This window comes from Clarias gariepinus, chromosome 2 (genome assembly GCF_024256425.1).
Source record: "Clarias gariepinus isolate MV-2021 ecotype Netherlands chromosome 2, CGAR_prim_01v2, whole genome shotgun sequence".
NCBI classification, from domain to species: Eukaryota; Metazoa; Chordata; class Actinopteri; order Siluriformes; family Clariidae; genus Clarias; species Clarias gariepinus.
This window is the reverse complement of record NC_071101.1, coordinates 35082540-35101468: the sequence shown is the minus strand read 5'-3', so window position 1 is coordinate 35101468 and position 18929 is coordinate 35082540. Positions and strand designations below refer to the sequence as shown.

General features: G+C 37.2%; 1 protein-coding gene across 7 annotated transcripts in view; it reads left to right on the top strand.

Moving 5' to 3' along the window:
• The window catches only part of anks1b (ankyrin repeat and sterile alpha motif domain containing 1B), a 155665-nt gene that overhangs the window by 116246 nt on the left and 20490 nt on the right, over window positions 1-18929 (top strand). For all 7 annotated transcript variants that reach the window (XM_053515971.1, XM_053515954.1, XM_053515944.1 and 4 more), the window contains 2 exons: window positions 5780-5878; window positions 7306-7458. In XM_053515971.1, the coding sequence (XP_053371946.1) occupies window positions 5780-5878; window positions 7306-7458 (252 nt within the window). The remainder of the gene's footprint in view (window positions 1-5779; window positions 5879-7305; window positions 7459-18929) is intronic.

Here is an 18929-nt window from a genome sequence, read left to right as displayed (position 1 = left end):
AAGCAAATTCAGCTTTTAGTGGTTTTGTGCATAACAAAAACTCAACACTATTCAATTGTTCCAATTTTTCGTACTACAAAGACATAATCAAAGTATGAGTTTCATATTTGCATGACCACAATCACAGGCTGATTTGTCCATTGTGAAACATCTGTGGAAAGAGGAGTTATAACTTTTTGCAAAATTGTACAAAAATCACAGTGACCCAATCATAACAATCTAGACAAGATTTTGAAAATCTGCACTTTTTAACACTCCTGTTACTCAAAGTAAACATGCACAGAATATTCTCGTTTGCACCTTGTTTGCACGCTAAGACTGCCAGAATGGATTTATCGCATTTTGCTGTCGCTATGGCCAACAGTATGGCCAACAGTATGTGCACCCCTAACCTCACACCCATATATGTTTGTTGAGCCTCCCATTCCAAATTTAGCTTTATAATAAGCTCCACTCTTCTGAAAAGTCTTTCCATTAGATTTGGAACAGTGTTGGGATTTATGTTTGTTCATATTCAAAAGCATTAGTGAGGCCAGAAACTGATGTTGAGCAAGGAGGTTAATTATACAGCTGGCAACATTATTATGAAAGTAAAGTGACTTTCTTTCCCTGAGTTGATTATATATTTTTCTTGTGCAAGTCTTGTGTAAGTGGGAATGGTTCCACACTGATCAACAGTACAGTGTTTGTTCATCTCCTTTTAGCAGATTTTATGTTGAATTTATTTAAAACATCTTTAACGTTCTTGTTATGCACCAGTCGCTTTACTTGGGGGCAGTGGTGGCTCAAAGGGCTAAGGCACTGAGTAACTGATTGGAAGATCGGCGGTTCGATCTCCAGGTCCACCAGGTTGCCACACTTGGGCCCTGGAGCAAGGCCCTTAAACCTATCTGCTCCAGGGGCGCTGTATCATGGCTGACCCTTTGCTCTGACCCCGGTTACGCTGGGATATGCGAAGAAGGAATTTTACTGTGCTGTAATGTATATGTGACAAATAAAGGCTTAACTTAAATGTACAGTTCTTTTATAGTTTAACTACTAAGGCCCTTGTTTCTTATTATCTTATCCACAATACAGCATTTGTTGAATGTATGTTTGCAGTTCATGTGTATTTACAATCATCTGATAATTTCTGCACTGTAGAAACAAAACTCTGTTAGGTGCCTTGTAATTTCTTGTAATGTCTCTTTCTATCTGTTTATTAAGATCTGGTAACTACTGGCATAGAGTAACATCTAGTGGCGCTGATCTGGACTTTACAAGGAGATACACACAATGTAGTAGAGAGAAAATATATGATGTGGGGTCTTGAGGTTAATTGAAATAAAACGCACTGCAAACTTACTTGAGCACTCGTGTCAGTGACAAGTCAGAGATTAAATAGCTGATAACTGTAACGAAACTGAAACTTACAACAAAATAATGAAAACTGAAACTCGACAAGAATAGTAGAAGGCAAACTACGCTTCTCATATCTTTTGCATAACTTTAGGCAAAATACGTGACGAAACAAAAATACAAAATAGATACACAAGAATAAACAATTCTCGATGTGTGGTTTCAGGGTTCAGCATGGACACGACGTTAAAGCCAAAATGAAAAGGAAACTCAAATGATCACTCTTGGCAACAATGGAACATTTCATTTTCGATTTTATCCTTACATTTTCAAGGACACCCAATATGTTAAATATACTGTATAAGGGCGAGGCTAAGACAAGCCCATGACTCATCATAATTCTACTATGAATGCTAAGCTAAATAAATGTAAACAATACAGAGGGAAGAGGTGTAGCTTACAGTAGCATGCAGGAGATGGCTATAGGGAATTAATAAAGCGAATGGGTTTTTTATTAAAATATGAAATGATATGTAAAATTGATAAATATATGCATTATTTACATTTATATGTTGCATTACTTTATACTGGGTGAATTGTTCATTAAATACAATAAAATAAAACACTTTCCAAACATACTGTAATTCAGACAATTTGTTTTTGATATTTCGTTTTCTTGTGGGTGGCTTTATTTCCAAAATGTTTTATATTTCATAGATTCAGTTCAGTACAATATTGAACTATAATACAATACACTCCCAGAGTGAAAAGCACAAAGTGGAGGCCATTTAACTGTCAAACTGCTAAATAATGCTGAGGATGATACAGAATATTAACAGAGGAAGTATATCAAGGATAGCTTCTTGAAAGCTGTGAGAGATTTATTTATCTGAAGGGATGATGCTTTTTAATTTTGGCACTCAATTTGCAGTTCATCAGGAGTGAAAAGTTTTCCTGGTAAAATTTCAATATAAATAATATCCATGAACTACAGATTAGATAAACAAATTGAGATGACAAATGATGATTTAATGTTATTTTTAATAATTTGTCACTGCTCTCACTTACATGAAATATTTAATTAGTGTAATAAAATTTAATGTTTCCTTTTGCCAAAATTTTTCATGTTAAGTGTGGTATGGAAATCAGTTAAGTTTGCAATTAAATCTTAATTTTTGCCACAAAATAACTTCTGATCATAGGTTTGTTTTTATGTGCCACTAATCGCTTTTATTTTATTTTATGTTTGTATTAAAACTGTAAACCTGGACTTGAGTCCATCTGTCCACTTCATTATGATTGTTAATTCTGAACAATAATCAACGCTTGGAGTAATTGAGAGTCCTACATGAATACACCCACATACACACACACTCACACACACGCACTAACACAAACACTGCCTTGCCAGGAGCTCATTATTATGTAAGACTATACTATCCGCTAACTCCAGATGAATGGCGTATCAGAAAAGAAGCTTAGAAAAGACACTTTCTCTCTCTCTCTCTCTCTCTCTCTCTGTCTCTGCATCTTATTGGGTGTAATTTAGTGTAAATATCTAAAAGATCAAATCCCTCAGAAATACTTTTAAATGTGTTGGGTCTTGTGCTGCTGCTTTGCCGCAGTGTTTGCTAGTCTCCGCTGCACCTGAGTAGCGTCTCTCTCTCTCTCTCTCTCTCTCTTTCTCTCTGCATCTATATGCAGCCTGTTAAACATGTGGGTTAATAAAGAAAGATGGATGAAGCTTCTTTATCCTCAGTGCTAACGGATTTTTGTAAAGAGCCGAGTCGCTGTTCAGCAACACCGAGGCTTTTGTTTCCTGCCTTTCCAACTCTGAACCAAATCAGTCCTCCTTCTGTCCAAATAAAAACTTTACAAATCTCTGTGTACTATACAGTATGTCCACTGACTATCCACTTATTGTTTCCGCTCACTGTGTGTGTCCATTCACTGTATGTCTACTTACTGTCCACTTCCTATACAAATGTTCGCTTATTGTCATTTTACAGTTGAGTCACTTTAGCATGTCTACTAACTGTTCATAAATGTCCACTTACTGTCAGCTCATTGTCCACTGACTGTTTATTTACATATATACAGTATGCATTTCCACTCACTGTATGTATGTCCATTTACTGCATGAATGTTTACACATTGTCTAATTATTGTATGTTTTTCAACTCATTGTATGAATGCCCACTTACTGTGCTATATGTATGTTCACTCACTGTATCAATGTCAACTCACTGTCCACTCACTGTATGTTCCTCTACGCATTGTATGAAAAGAAAAAGCTACAAAGTTTTACATTTTGTAAATTTTAATTTTGATCTAAATATAAAATTTCTGTGAAGCTGCTTTGTGAAATTGTTAATTGGTAAAAGTGCTATACAAATAAACTACTGTCCACTCACTCTGTGAATTTCTACCTACTTCTACTCATTTTCAGCCCAATATCTTATTAGCCATGTTATTAGCATATTGTGTTATATAATGACTTAATATAATAAACCTTATGATTTTGCATATGTAGGGTTAAAGAGAATACAAGTTTGATTTGTGCAATTTGATTCCTAAGTTATCTGACCACTGAGACTGCATATTTTTATCTGCTAGGAGAGGGTCTGATTGTCTTGTTCTGATAATGCTATTTTCATCAGGTCTATTTTTGAATAGAACACGCTTGCATGTGGTGGATCATGGTACTTATTGCCATGGTTACTCAACAGCCTGCTTGTCCAGGCTAACTAATGTACTGCGGGTGAATAAAAGTGAGTGGTATACACTGCTGTTGTTATTCTAGCCTTTTTGTGATGCTGTAGCAGCTGTCATTATCACTGTCAACTGAATGGCATATTTTATGCAAGCATACCAGATCCCGTAGAATACATATACATATACGTGTAGCACAGGTGTAACACCTTACAAGCACACTTACCAGGTCTTGATCATAGTATGGAATATGTACTGTATCCGGAGGCTCACTTTATCACTCGAGTACTTTATTCATGATCCATAATATTAGCGTTAACTCATACCACATACAGTATGAGGATCGTATCAGAGAGAAGATGAGAAAAGGTTTAGGGGACTAAGACTTATAAAGAATCAAGAAAAGAACGATGGACAAGAATTAAAAATGTTTACTCAGGACACAGCACAATGCCTGTGGATGCATGCTGGTGTTTCATTATGGTGTCTGAAGCAGATGTTTGGTTCTCAGAGCTTTAATCAGCATGATTTAATCATTTATAATGCACCACACAGTCTGTCCATTATTCCCTTTGTCTGATTTGTTTATGCTTGTGTGTGTGTGTGAATATGAACGCTAGAGTGTAAGTGGAGTTATGTTTAATGCTCTCAGATCTCTGCCGGAGTCCTAGCTGATTGGTCTGATAAGGCTTAAGTAAAGGTCATTAAAGGTGAAACTCCACATGAGGCAATAGATTCTTACTGCTTTGTGTGTGTTTGTGTGTGCGTGCATGAGTACATGCATGCCTGTATATGTGTGTGTGTGTGTGTGTGTGTGAGAACATGTGTACGTGTGTAAAAAGTAAGTAGCCAAACCAGTGAGCTATGTTCATGCTCATGTACTTGGGATTGTTTTAATTCTCAGCATTTTTTGTAATACAGAAATACTATCATGTAAACCCTGTTCAAAATGTTCTATAGAATAAATAAAAAAGTATTTTATAGATTTTTTTTTTATAAAAACCCCCAAATATTTAAAGCAGGTTCTTTGCTCAATTTTAGAGCAAGAAACTTGCTTAAAGAGCTCAAAGAGAACATTTTTGTTAACTTTTCAGAAGGAAAGTTTTAGATAATATGGTTCTAAACTATTTTTTTTCCATAGAAGCATTTTTATAGACTGTGTTTCTATAACATTTTTTTTTTCTTACAGAGCTTGCATTTGGGATTATATGACTTTTATGGGTCTTGTGGGATTTTATAGAACAGTTTCAGTAAATTTTTTTTTTTTTTTTTTTTATGAAAAATTTCATAGAATTTCTTCTTTAAGGTTCAGGGCTGCGAATGTGCCTGCTAAACTTCTACAGTTGTGAGTTCTATAGAATTAAGTCAGAGTTCTGTCGACATCAGTGCCTTAGGCGGAGTTCTGTAGAGTTCCATTGCAGGTCTATAAACTTTTAATTAAAGAAAAATAGAACATGTAGCAGAAGTCATATAGACACCTATAGAGATGCTGTAGCATTCTGTGGAAACTGTATAGACTTCTTTTTTTATTTTTGTATGAAACAGTGTTTATTTGTCTGCTGTGCATGTCAAATTTGTTAAATGTCTTGAACAAAATGATTCTTGGCCAAGTTAATTAAGGAACCATACATAAATTTTTTACCCTATTACTTGCTTTAATTATTATTATAATCATCAGTTTGTTGATTGTGTAATTAGTTTACAACAATTGTTATTTATTATCTTACAGGGCAGCAATGTGGTGGAGGACCAGGACCTGCTGGAGATCGGAATTCTAAACTCAGCACACAGACAGCGCCTTCTGCAGGCCATCCGCCTGCTACCCAGGGTTAGTACACCAGGCACGGATCACACAGAGGCCATAACGCCTCTCACTGAAAAACAAATAGCAGGGACATTTACACATGGCTCGCTCCATGCATCACCATGAGTAGCTAGAATCACGAAGGTCAGTGTGAAGCAGAACATTTATATTCCTGAACAGACTGGAAACATACACATCAGTGTATTTAGTAGCAAATTAGCAGGAACAGCTTAACTTTTCCCTCTAGCCATCAGCATGAACCCACTACAGTGTACTGTATATTGGTTATATACTGTACATATGGTATATATGAACTTTATGTAGAAGCAGGTGTGATTTTATTTAATTATTTTTTGCATTTCTAAATTACAATTTGAATGTGTTTTATTCAAACAAGTTAAGTGAATTTTGTTGTCATTTCCCTTCATACAATGGAAGGAACATCTCCAAGTTGTCCAGAAATATGGTGCTTTGTAAGGTCTTTGGTGCTATGCTATACATTTTTAACAAACATTCCACATTTATTTTGGCTAAAACTTAAAATAATACTAAGACTTTGGATTTAAAATAATTATTACATAATTATTATAAATAACATGTTTAAACATCAGTCATATATCCTTAAAATCTGGTATCCTGGTTAAAGTCCAGGATAAATAACAATTGTATTTGTCTGGCAACAGCCATTTATGCTGTAAAGCCTGTTAATTTTAAATACCATAGCCTTCTTCTGATTTTCATGTCGTCTGGTTAATCTCTTCTGACCAAGACAACTGCTACTAGATGGAAGATTTTGGATTTTCACACCATTCAGTGTAAACTCTAGAGACTGTTCTGTGTGAAAATCCAAGGAAATCAGCATTTTATATTATTACACTTGATCTAATATGTTATTGTTTCCATAGTAACACTCATTCACAGGGACTTTTGTACTGGATTTGCACAAAGTAAAAGCCTGACAATAAACACTTAAAAAAAGGTTTTCTTCAACACGTACGGAAATGCTACGAGCTGCGTTTGTCTGTCCTATAGAAAGAAAAGCAAGATGCTGATTTATAGTGGCTTTAGATATACGTATTTCTAGAACTAACTAATTTCACACTAGCCTGTTATTGATTATTTCCCCATGTGTTGTATTCCTTACATAATCCAACAGGTTTAAATCTGCCAGAATAAAAATGATCAACATTTATTTAATCCTGAACTCTCCTGAAAAAAGTGAAGCAAAGACTGATTTAGTATCTGTATAGTGTATGAGTAATATGAGAATACGAGGTCAGGAAGAGGCTACCAAGCTGAACAGTAGAGCTCAATCCCTCCAGAGTTGGTGTGCATAAAGAACATACCTCACTACATCCTCTGCTGAGAGTGTGAACAAGAACTGAGTTTCTAGTGATGAGAAGCTGAGCTGCTCTTCATGCTTTGTAATGATGTGTGTGTGTGTGTTGCAGGTGCGGCCCATAGGCTATGATGGCAACAACCCCACCTCAGTGGCAGAATGGCTAGAGTCACTAGAGCTAGGAGACTACACCAAGTCATTCCTCATCAATGGCTACACGTCTATGGAACTGGTTAAGAAGATCTGGGAGATTGAGCTCATCAATGTAAGTCTGAAAATGTCTTCATCTGCTTAAACAGTTACTTGCTGTGTTTGAAGCCTGGTGCTTGACATAATCCAAGTGATCCAGTTCAGCCAAGCAATTACCTCGAACTTGACCCTGTAGCCAAGACAATACTTCATTTTATATATGGATCAGCCATAACATTATAGTTCAGAATATTATGCCAAATATTATGTAGGTTCTCCTTGTGTAGGCACCGGCCCCTTGTGGTATGACTCCACAGGACCTCCGGGTGTGTGCGGTGGTGTCTGGCACCAGGCAGCAATTCCTTTGGGTGCTGTGAGTTGTGAAGTTGAGACTCTGTGGATCTCATGGGTGCACGATTGGATTGTGATCTGAAGTGTTTGGAGGTCGAGTCAGTGGTTTTGGCCTCTCTTCTCACGTGCCTTTCTGTCATGGCCATCATGTTCTGGTGTTCTGGTGCCTTTTCTGAGCGATCGGATCACGCATGCTAACCTTTGCCCCCATAGACATAAATGAGCCTTGTGCGCTCATGATCCTGTCACCATTTTACTGGTATATAATAATCAATGTCAGTGTGTTAATGTTACACCTGATTGATGCATACCCATTTTAAATTGTGGATTCTTTTTCGTACAGAGCATCAGCCGAGACTAATATATATCTGATATTTTTTTTAAACTACTGAACTTTTTAAATGACTGAAGTACTTTTTATGTATAAACCATTCCTGTCCCGAACAATACATTCATATTAAATATCAAATTACAATCCCGTGTAACAGGACATTATGAATATGCAACATTTTTCCTCTGACATCTGATTCACTATATATATTTTTGTTGGTGTCAGTCAGTTTATGTACTGGGTGTTGGATCACAAGCAAATCACTCTCACACTTATCACTTATCCCTCATTTTCACTGAAAGGACTTTCACACATTCCTGACTTTGATCTTGAACTGGTAAGATCTTAAAATTGCGAGAGAGAAAAACATGGGGAGATTATCAGAGGTCCATCCTGTATTACTTGTTGTGGTTTGGGGGGGATTGCAGTCATCAAAAAATAAAAAATAAACCATGCTCAAATGTGTTAAATGTAATGGGGAAATAAAACAGCGTATAATGGGTGGATTGTACAGTAGCAGTGTGTAGGTGGTTTTAAGACTTTGTAAGTGGTCTGTGCCTCATCCTAATGGATTGTTGCATCCAAAAATGTGACATGTATAACACATGTTAATGACATGTCTGACATCAAGTCAGGTATTAGGTCACACAAGTTCACACAGGCCATCAGCAAACTGACATGCACAACTCAAATCTTCCAAAATGCAACTTATTTTTTGATTTGATGTGAAAAACACAAATATACAGATGGTCAAGCAAATCCTATATAAATAGGTCACTTTAACCCTACTTTTTAAACTACTAACCTTTTATTACAGGACTGCACTGCAGGTTCATAGCTGCTGTAGTTACAGGTATTTAAGGTAGTCAGGTGTGCAATTCTTTACAATCCATAGCAAATCATGAGATACAGGAGGTACCTAGCACGAACATAGTGTAAGTTTGTAATACGTTTTAGACACAGTTTGGCACAAATGTGTAGTGGAGTCAGGAAGTGCACTTTACACCACTTTTCACATCTCACACATCTTTTATTTCTACATCTAAGTTTACACAAATTGTTGTTCAATATACGCAGAATATTTCTACATTTCCCCTCTCATGCACCTAAAACAGAGGTATTCATTGTTACTGGCTTTTATACATTTGTAAAGACTGTATTTTAAGGTTTGGATATTCAAGAGCAGCATCACACCCTGAGTGTAGTGCTCACTCCAAAGGATCTCCTTAAGTTCCCTACATGAGGGAGTTTACTGATACGCATGCTTTTATGACTTTGTCAAAAATGAACGCCTGGATGCTGCTTTGGTCTCAAGTGAACTATACAGAACTGTAGTCTGTTGGGACATTTACTGTATCTGTGATGGATATTGGTCAAAGTTTGATAAAAATGAAAGAGAGAGAGAGAGCAGAATTAGAGCTAATGTAGTTCAGGAGACATCAGAAACAAGGTATTGTATTTCCTCTGGCATGGTTCCTCATTTAACTGCTGCTTGCATGTTGCTGCTGTCAGGATCGAGCTCAGGAGGATCATATAAACGCTTCTGTAAATCCTCCATGCACTGTTGGGATGCTGTGGGAACGAATTTACAGTAGCCACTAGAGGACAACAAACCTTCATGGTGAAATTCATTATCTGTCTCGGTTTCTGTTTAGTATTTAAAACATGCTACGCTGTTGGTGTTTGTGCTTTATATAAGGAATATATATATATTTTTTCTACTTATTTTTTACACAGGTTTTTTTGAGATATATTTTTTATTATTGTTTTACCTCTATGCTCTAGACATGGGTTTAACACTTAAAATAGAATTGCTGAATGTAGACATTTTAATTCACAAATAATTAAAAACATACATCAATTTGCAAAACATAATTTTAATTACCTTTAAAACCGGATCTCTTGGAACCGTCTGGAATACTTTCTATCCTCTATCAGGACAAATACAGTATGTTTTAAAACAATAACATATTTTTCAAACTTTGAAACTGTTCTTTAAGCTAAAGTTAACAACAATAACCGTCTAATAATATTTAATCAGATTTGCTTTAAAGTATTTTAAATCTGGTAAGATATTATGCCATGTTCTAATTTTAAATATTGTGATTTTGGTTTCAAGTGACTATTGATTATTTCTTTCTGAGAGCCAGCGAAGATCTCGCTCTTTGTGGACAGCAAAACTTATTTTGTTTTCACCCCCTTACAGGTTTGCCAGGTTCTGCATATAATAATATCATGTCAACATATTTCAGATATATGTAGTAAATCAGAGGTACAACATTTACGTGTTTCCCAAAAAGATAAATGAAATGAAACAAAACAGATCTATTTTTATGTAGTATATTTGTAAATGATGAGCTATTCATATTTGTGCTCAAATGTAATTGGGTGGAAACTTTTTCTGAGACCTGGCAACCTTTAACTTTAACTTGAATTTTATTTATCTATTAATTTATACAACTACTTGATATTTATTTATACTCAGTTATACCCTAAACATATAAATTCAAGTATTCCTATACTGTATAATGGTTTTGAGTTTTTGGCCTTCATTGTACGACTGGCGTGCAAGTCAAACCTGGGCTTTTGAATGTGCGGAATAACATAACAGTAAATCAAAGAAAAGAAATGACCTTTATTTCTCTATATAATCTCCTGCGACACTAATGCACTTCTCCCAGTGTCTTGGGATACGATCAGTGTACAGTAAAAGGTTTTCTCAGTACGAGTATGATCGTACGAGCTTTACATCTGAAACGCTGGCCTCCCAGGAGCTCCTGTAATAGCCCAAACGTGAGGAAGTGACTTGGAGCGAGATCAGGACTGTACGGTGATATGGCAGTAACTTACAGATAAGTTCCTGTGTTTGTGAATGATTGTGTGTAAAGTTCCAATAGCCTGTCTTCCCCCAGTTGGTGACGAGTTATCTGTGGATTTTTAAGGATAATAACCTTTTTCACTCACTGAAGGATCTTGGAGGGTACAGCAGTGGACTACAATCCACCTCAGCCGAGATCTTCTATAACGAATGTAAAGACTTTTGCAAACGTTTGCACCATTCAGGTGTTTTATGGCAGCTAAGAATCTCGTCACTGTTCTGGGCTTGAGACCTTCTGGAAGTGTCAATCATTTTTCCCCCTTCATTCACAAGAAATTTCATTAAGTCCCGGTTTAGCTTGAATGCACCTCGTACTGTATATACACTATACTGTATGTGTGTGAATGCGTTTGCAGGCGTAGGTGTACAGTAAGTAAAAGATCAGGGTTGCACAATACTTGATTTTGCCCCCTCCCAGGTCCCAAAGTTAATTAATACAGATTTTCATCTCAGCCTACATACAGGTTTATTATAGCAGAATGTTTAATGTTTAATATGGGAACTGTGCTCTCTTAATGACACAGCTGCATAGCCAGCTGCATGTGTGTGTGCGCGTGTGCGCGTGTGCGCGTGCGTGCGTGCGTGCGTGTGTGCGTGTGTGTGTGTGTGTGTGTGAGAGAGAGAGAGAGAGAGTAGTTGTGTGTAAATAGGGAGAGGAAATATATGAATATATCATATTTCTTACTCAGTCACAGGAGCCGTGATTACTCGAGCATGAATAACTACTGTGTTGATAGCAGAACCTCTGCCCTTATAGCTCTCTCTCTCTCTCTCTCTCTCTTTTACACACACGCATACACACACACACACACACACACACACACACACACACACACACACACACACACACACACACAGCAAATACACACTCCAGTTTATAATACAGTGTTTTCCTGACTGTACTTTTTTCCTCCCGCAACGATGGGAGTAAGTGTTTGATAGTGTGTTTGTTTCAGTGAAAATCACTACAGTGGTACAGTGTTTGTGTGTATCATACATGGTCTATAATAAAAGAGTAATAAATAGTAAAAAAAAAAAATGTAAACACCCACAATTACATTTAAAAATGGAAATAGTATCTACGTGCCTTATAGTGCATTATAGAACTGTGTAGTAGTAACAACTCGGGCTGTTTCACAGAAGTTTCTCTAACAGAACTCTTTACTATTCAAAGTTAAATAACAGATGTACTGTGTAATAACTGTAATCCAACATGTATCACATAGCAGGATGGAGACCTGACATATAAATGACAGATAATTGACAAACTGATAATTATGAGTTATACATAGTTCCTTATTATTATTATTATTATTATTTTATTTGCACATATTGTACACAAGCTTCATCGTGCATATGCTTCAAAGCCAGACTTGTCATATAAAGTACCCGACAGTGTGGTGAAAGAAGCGTAAGAGAACATTTTCTGAAAAAGCAGGACAGCACACCATCATTGTGTATAATCTATTGTCACAGAGACACAATACATTATTAATGCTATAAATAAAGAGGCATAGAATTCTTCTAAACAGAGCAGCATATAGCATGTAGGCTTTCACACGGCCTAGATCCACTCCATCATGGTTTAACTTTTTTTTTTTACCAAAACTAGATTTCCTTTAATGAAAGCGAGCATTATTTCAAGACTCACTCAAGTGAACAATTAAAGACTGGAATAATATCATCTCAACAGTACCCGGTCTTTAGTTTTGGTGAAGCAGTGCCAGTGTGGGAGAAAACTCAGTTCTCAGTCCTGTAAGAGTCCTGATGGTGTGAGGAGTTATGTGCCATGACATTCCTGAAAGCCACATCTGTCCACTAGATGGTGCTAAGACACCTTCATTCTAAATGCAGTCTCTTATACACAGCATGTAGTGTACTGTAGTGCTCAGTAACATGAAGGATTAGTGACTGGTCTGATGAAACTGGTGGAATGAGGGGATGCACTCTCCTTAGTAAAAGCATGGGAATCTTTAATAACAGCTGAAGCAGGATATCAGCTAAGTAATCAATTTCTGAAATCCTCACCTGAAATTGTAACATGGTGAAAAGGTTGTGGATGATGGATCATCACATTCAATGTGCTCCACTCGTCTGGAAAGTCTTTCCACTTGATTTTGGAGCAAAGCTGTTCAATAAGCTACAGAGACATTAGTGATGTTGGGATGTGACAATGCAGTGGTTAAGGCATTGGACTATGGTTCGGAAGATCCCAGGTTCAAACCCCACAACCACCAAGTTGCCACTGTTGGGCCCTTGAACAAGGCCCTTAACCCTCAACCGCTCAGATGTATAATAAGATAAAAATGTAAGTCGTTTTGGATAAGAGGGTCTGCCAAATGCCTCAATTTAAATGTGAGTGAGGTTCCAGTTCATCCCCACGGTGTTCAGCAGGCTTGAGGTCAGGGACACGTACAGGACACTTGAGTTATTCCCCTCCAACCTGGACAGATGTTTAGACAGTGTTTATTGAAGTTGCATTACACTCTTGTGTATGGGTGGAACAATGTGGATATTCTTCATGCTAGAATGCAGTTTCACAACCACACACCGGTGTGGAATTGGGTGGAGCGTGTTGCGTGAGGCGACACAAGTTATTGTTCGTGCAAAATGAACACTATTGCATTCAAACACAATTTCTTCACACTTTAAAGCCACCGGATTCTACACAGTGTGTTTGGTGTTAGGAAACCGAGACTTACACCCTTATAGGTTTTGTTCTCTGCTTAGCAACGGTTGTCATAGTGACCCAGGCCATCACTGCTGATTTTATAGACCTACAATTGTAAAACTAATTTATTATACCTAGTGGATTTTTATTTATTTATTTTTGGGTGATGCTGAAAATATCAAATATATGAGTATTTTGTTTAAAAAAATATAAAAATAGGTCCCATAGCGAAATAAATAGTTTTGGGTTGTTTCTATGACCAACAGTTAATGATAATACTGTATGCTCAGAGTTTGAGAGTTCTACATTTCATTCCCGTTTTTGGTTGTTGAAATTTATCCTTTATAAAAGTAATGATAACTCTTATTATTAAACAAATACACAGTTTGATGTTTGAAGCCTTTCGTTTCACACACAAACGGAGGCAAGGCTTACATATAAACTATTTTTAATTGATTTCTTTAATCGTTTTTGACCTATGCTGTGTTGCTGATATGTATCTGTGCCGCTTGAGTTTTAAGGGTTTTAATTAAATGAAATAAATTTTATTTTAATACACAAAAAAAGGTGTGTGTGTGTGGGTCATACTGTTCATGTTATTATTTTTATATTTTAAAAGTTTCCTGTTTTCAAATTTCATACTTATCCATAAATCCTAGCTGGGGCATTTTACACTGTATCACAGCCACGGTAGAGAGGATGCACACCAGCATCTGATTGGGCAACCAAGACCTTGTTAAACATCCACTCCAGGGATGTTCCCCTGTACACTTACACCTGTCATTAATAACAGCTAAAACTTTAATCAGGTCAGCGCACGGTCTTTTAGGTCTTGAATTGATACTTTATTAAGGAGTCGATAGGCAGCAAAATCTCGAACATGAGGTTAATATGAATAGGTAAGTCACTAAGTGCAGAAATGCATCCAGAGGAAACAAAATGGCCTCCTTGGGGTATTAATAGTAGGTGGCCCAAAGTCATCAGGCCAGTAATAACAGTTTAGCTCTTTTTTCCTGGTAATTATTACCCTGATGGTTTGACTGCTAGGAGTAGTTACCATAGGGACCGCTTGCATGAAGTGACGTGTGTGTTTGTGTGTGACGCATGTGTGTGTCAGTGCAATAATGAGTTTTCGTGTCTTTTGTGTTGGGTTGCTGTGTACACCACCTCTCCAAATGCACAGATTGCAGAATCTCTTTCCAGCTCAGGCAGATGGCCATTGCCTGTATTAATGCAGAAGTCTGATCAACCACACACACACACACACACACAAAGACAGAGAGAGTTTGCATGTTCTCCATGCTTGGTGGGATTCCTCCGGTTTCCTCCTTCAGTCCAAAGACACACAGTGTAGGCTGATTGCTATTTTCACATGAGAAGGAGGAGAGGGTGCACTTGTTCCCTACTATGGGTTGGCACTCCATCTAGAGTGCCCTCTGCCTTGTGCCCCGAGTTCCCTAGGTTATACAGAATCAGTGGTACAGGAAATAGATGGACAAATCGTAAATCTGGTTTCCCAGTGTGGTGGAAAAGGAAATATTGCATTAAAAGATTTTATTTATACTCAACTAAAAGTCTTATCTTTACAGTTATAGATATTAAAAAGTAATTATTACCTTTTTTCATCATCATCATCATCAACGTAGCTCGAAAAATATTTTGTTTCAGGTTCATTCTGTCACTTTTTGCTATCGATTAAAATTTGAATTATTATGTCACGCTTTATTATTTTCTTGGGTGTTATCTGTACCGAGTGTGTAAGCACTCGCCTCTGTTTTGGCAGGCTTATTGACAGCCTTATTGATTAGGCTTACTGTAAACTCTACACACACATTTAAATAAAACATTTCCATATCCGTTCGGTAAAATACTTTTTTAAGTTGAAATATAGGGACTTATAGATATTTATATATAAGCAGATAGATTATTAATATTTTCCCTCGATCCTCACCCATACATACTTTTACACATCATGTGAGGATATGTGTTCATGTGCATGTTTGTAATTCTATTTGCTTTAATACAATGTAGTGTAGTGTATTTGTTGTGTGTGTGAGTGGGTGGAAGAGCCTGTAGGCTTGTGTGGAAACATTAACACCTTCTGACACACACATGTGGAGATCATGTGGATTATCAGCAGGAGTTGAGGTTGTCCATATTTACACAGCGACTGAAACGGAGTAATGATGACACCCGTCTAGTTTTCTATGTTTGCTGGACATACAGTATGCAAGCCGTCCTTCCATTTCTCTCATTCTATCACTCCCATGCAGATAAATATAAAAGTAAAGTTTCATTATTAGGTGTACATGAATGATCCACCACAGGATGGCATGATGCAGCATGTTCCACGCCAAAGTGGATTATTTTCTTTTAAAAGCATGGCCTGGAGTGTGTTATTCCTCAGTTAACCATGGTGATCACAATGTAACAATTTGTGGTTTATACTGTAGTTCAGCCTTAATGTTGTGGAATTTATGCGGTACAAGTTAGTTCCTGCTATCACTTACTGTATGTTCTCTCTTTTTCTCTTTCGAAAAATTGCTTGTCATCATTTTAAAGTAAAACCAGCAAGTGTAAACATCTACGTTTAACATTTTATTAATCTTATTTCATCTTATTAAGGCCCTTTCCATAAATGCTATATGTCAGCAATGTATCCTGACAATAAACAAGCAAACAAATAAATTGCATACTATTAAAAAAAAAAAAAACATCATGTTTAATATTGGTCTTAGATTATATGGCATAATAATAATAAAATAATAATAATAATGCATAGAACCATGCATACAGCACACACCTTCTGACCAATCAGATTTGAGAATTTAACTGTACCGTGGTATTAATTATCTCGTGGATCGTCACTCGTAAATCTAGTGACTACAGCAAGTGCACGGAGGACATGAAATGCATTCTGGGAGGACAGAAGGCCAACCTTTATTTCTATTTATCTAATACTATATGAAAAGAAGATAGAGAGACAGATGTTATGAGTCACTGTGTTACAAGAAGCCTCCAGAGGAATGGTTAATAGATCCATATATATTGTTTGTGTGTGTGTGTATAGATACTGTAGATAGATAGATAGATATACACAGTATATAACCTTACATGCATATACACACTCAGCTCACAAAGCATGCAAAGTATTTCTTTCATGCTCAATCTCGCCTGTTCTTGTTGCTTGTGCATTTTTTCGTGTAGTGTAGAACCTCTGTGCTTTCTCAGCCCTGACATGAGAAGAGCGGAAAAAAGAAAAAGAAAGACAAAAAGAAGGAACTAGTAGGGTTTTAAACAACGTCTGAAGACGTTGCTTTAGTAAACAGGTTGAGATTGCTAGAGAAAATTGATGCTCAGTGTCTTGTGGACTAAATGTGTGGAGCAGCTTCCGTCTCTCACTGCAGCGGAGGTGCTGAAGGGGTTAACCAGCAAAACCCCTACATAGTCACAGAGAGAGAAAGAGAGAGGGAGAGAGAGAGGCAGCAAGAGAGAAAGCTTTACAGTATTAAGAGCTGTAGTACTGAATGCTGCATGGCTGCAGAGACACTCGTCCTCTCTGGATGGGAGTATCCATAGTAACCAGGCAGAAGGAGGACGTGGAGCGCCGGACAGAGAGCGAGGGAGCAGGCAAATGGGATAGAAGGGAAGAAAGATCGAAAACGACAGAGAAGACAGAGAGGAGGAGAGTGGCTGAGAGAGACATGTTGAAACGGAGAGCTGGAGGAAGGTCCGTGTGAACTGGAGTAGCGAGAGGAGCCTGGAGGAGGAGAAGGGGAGAGAGAGAAAGAGAGAGAGAAAGAGAGAGAGACACAGAGAGTGTAAGTAAAGAAGGATTTCTACATCGCTGCATCCTTTCAGAGCATGTATGTGAGTCATCTTCTCACTAAAATATTACTGCCATCTTACTGAAAAACAAAGAAAGAGAGAGATACATAGAGAGAGAGAGAGATTCTCTATGTACAGTACAAAGCTACTTTGTGATAAACCAGTCAGTCTCCCACGATCGTATTGTCTCAGGAAAGGCAAGTTTCTTTCACTAACACACATCTCTAGATTTTAAAATTGGAGTAATAATTAAACAAATCTGCAGATTTAATCTGGTCTTCATCAGACAAATTTACTCACTATTACTCGGTGTGCATGTGGTCCTGTGTGTGTACTGTGTGTGTACTGTGTGTGTACTGTGTGTGTGTGTGTGTGTATGTGTGTAAGAGCTTGTCTTTATGTATACCGGGTCCCTTGGTAATGTGCAGGTGACACAGGCCATCATAATCAAGCCTTAGACTGCAGACTGTGTGTGTGTGTGTGTGTGTGTGTGTTTATGTACACAGCACACACAGCGCAGCAGTAAAGATGCAGCGATGCTTTAACACAAGTCTGCTCGGGTGTTTTTAGCGACACACTGCTGTAATAATCTCATCACTATGCCACTTGCATTCAGCTGAGTTGGGTTCTCTGCAGTGCTGTCGGGACTCGGACACTCAGTGATTAGTTCATCATTCAGAATGTTTTCATGCCTGCACTACCGTCTGGACAGTGTCTGTCTAAGATTTTTGTTAGTGGTTAAATATTTGTAGAATTTGTATGGAATCAGCGTTGTAACTTGTAGATGAACTGATCAGAGTTTGGATCTGATCTTGGCATGGGCAAGGTCACAGCAAGGTCAAATGTCTGAAATAACTTTTCTTCAACAGTGTCCCTAAGCATGTGGAGCCCCGTGTCTTTAATAAATTGTTTTAAAAAAATTGTCACGTCTTTGAATGCTGTATCATTCCAATTTCTCTTCCTGGCCCAAAGCAGTTCCAGCATGACAATGCCCCGGTGTACAAAGTGAGATCCATGTGTGTTCTTTTTTTCTTATCCTTGCTGCCAGTCTGTGCAGAACATAGTTATATAATGTGATGTAATGTGCTTTCACAATACTCAGACGTTGCATATAGACATTAACATTATGCTCTTCAAGTATAACTAATAGCTTTATAAGAACATGCAACACACCATATAATGTATGTATGACATGCTGACTTTTAAGAAAAAGCATTAAGAAATGTTTTCACTCACAAATGGTAGAGTTAAAATGTAAAAGTATAAATATATTTACAAATTCTAAAATAAGGTAAATTTTTGTCTGGACAAAAATGTTTTTGGCCATTTGATCCACTTTATTTTTTATGCAAGTAAAAAAGCACAGTGTTTAAGGATGCAGAAAAATCTAATGGATTTGCTTAGCATAGCGTACATCAACCAATTGGTAGAGATGGCTCAATCAGGTTATGTTCAACCCATTTTTATTGCAATGACTAAAAATACGCT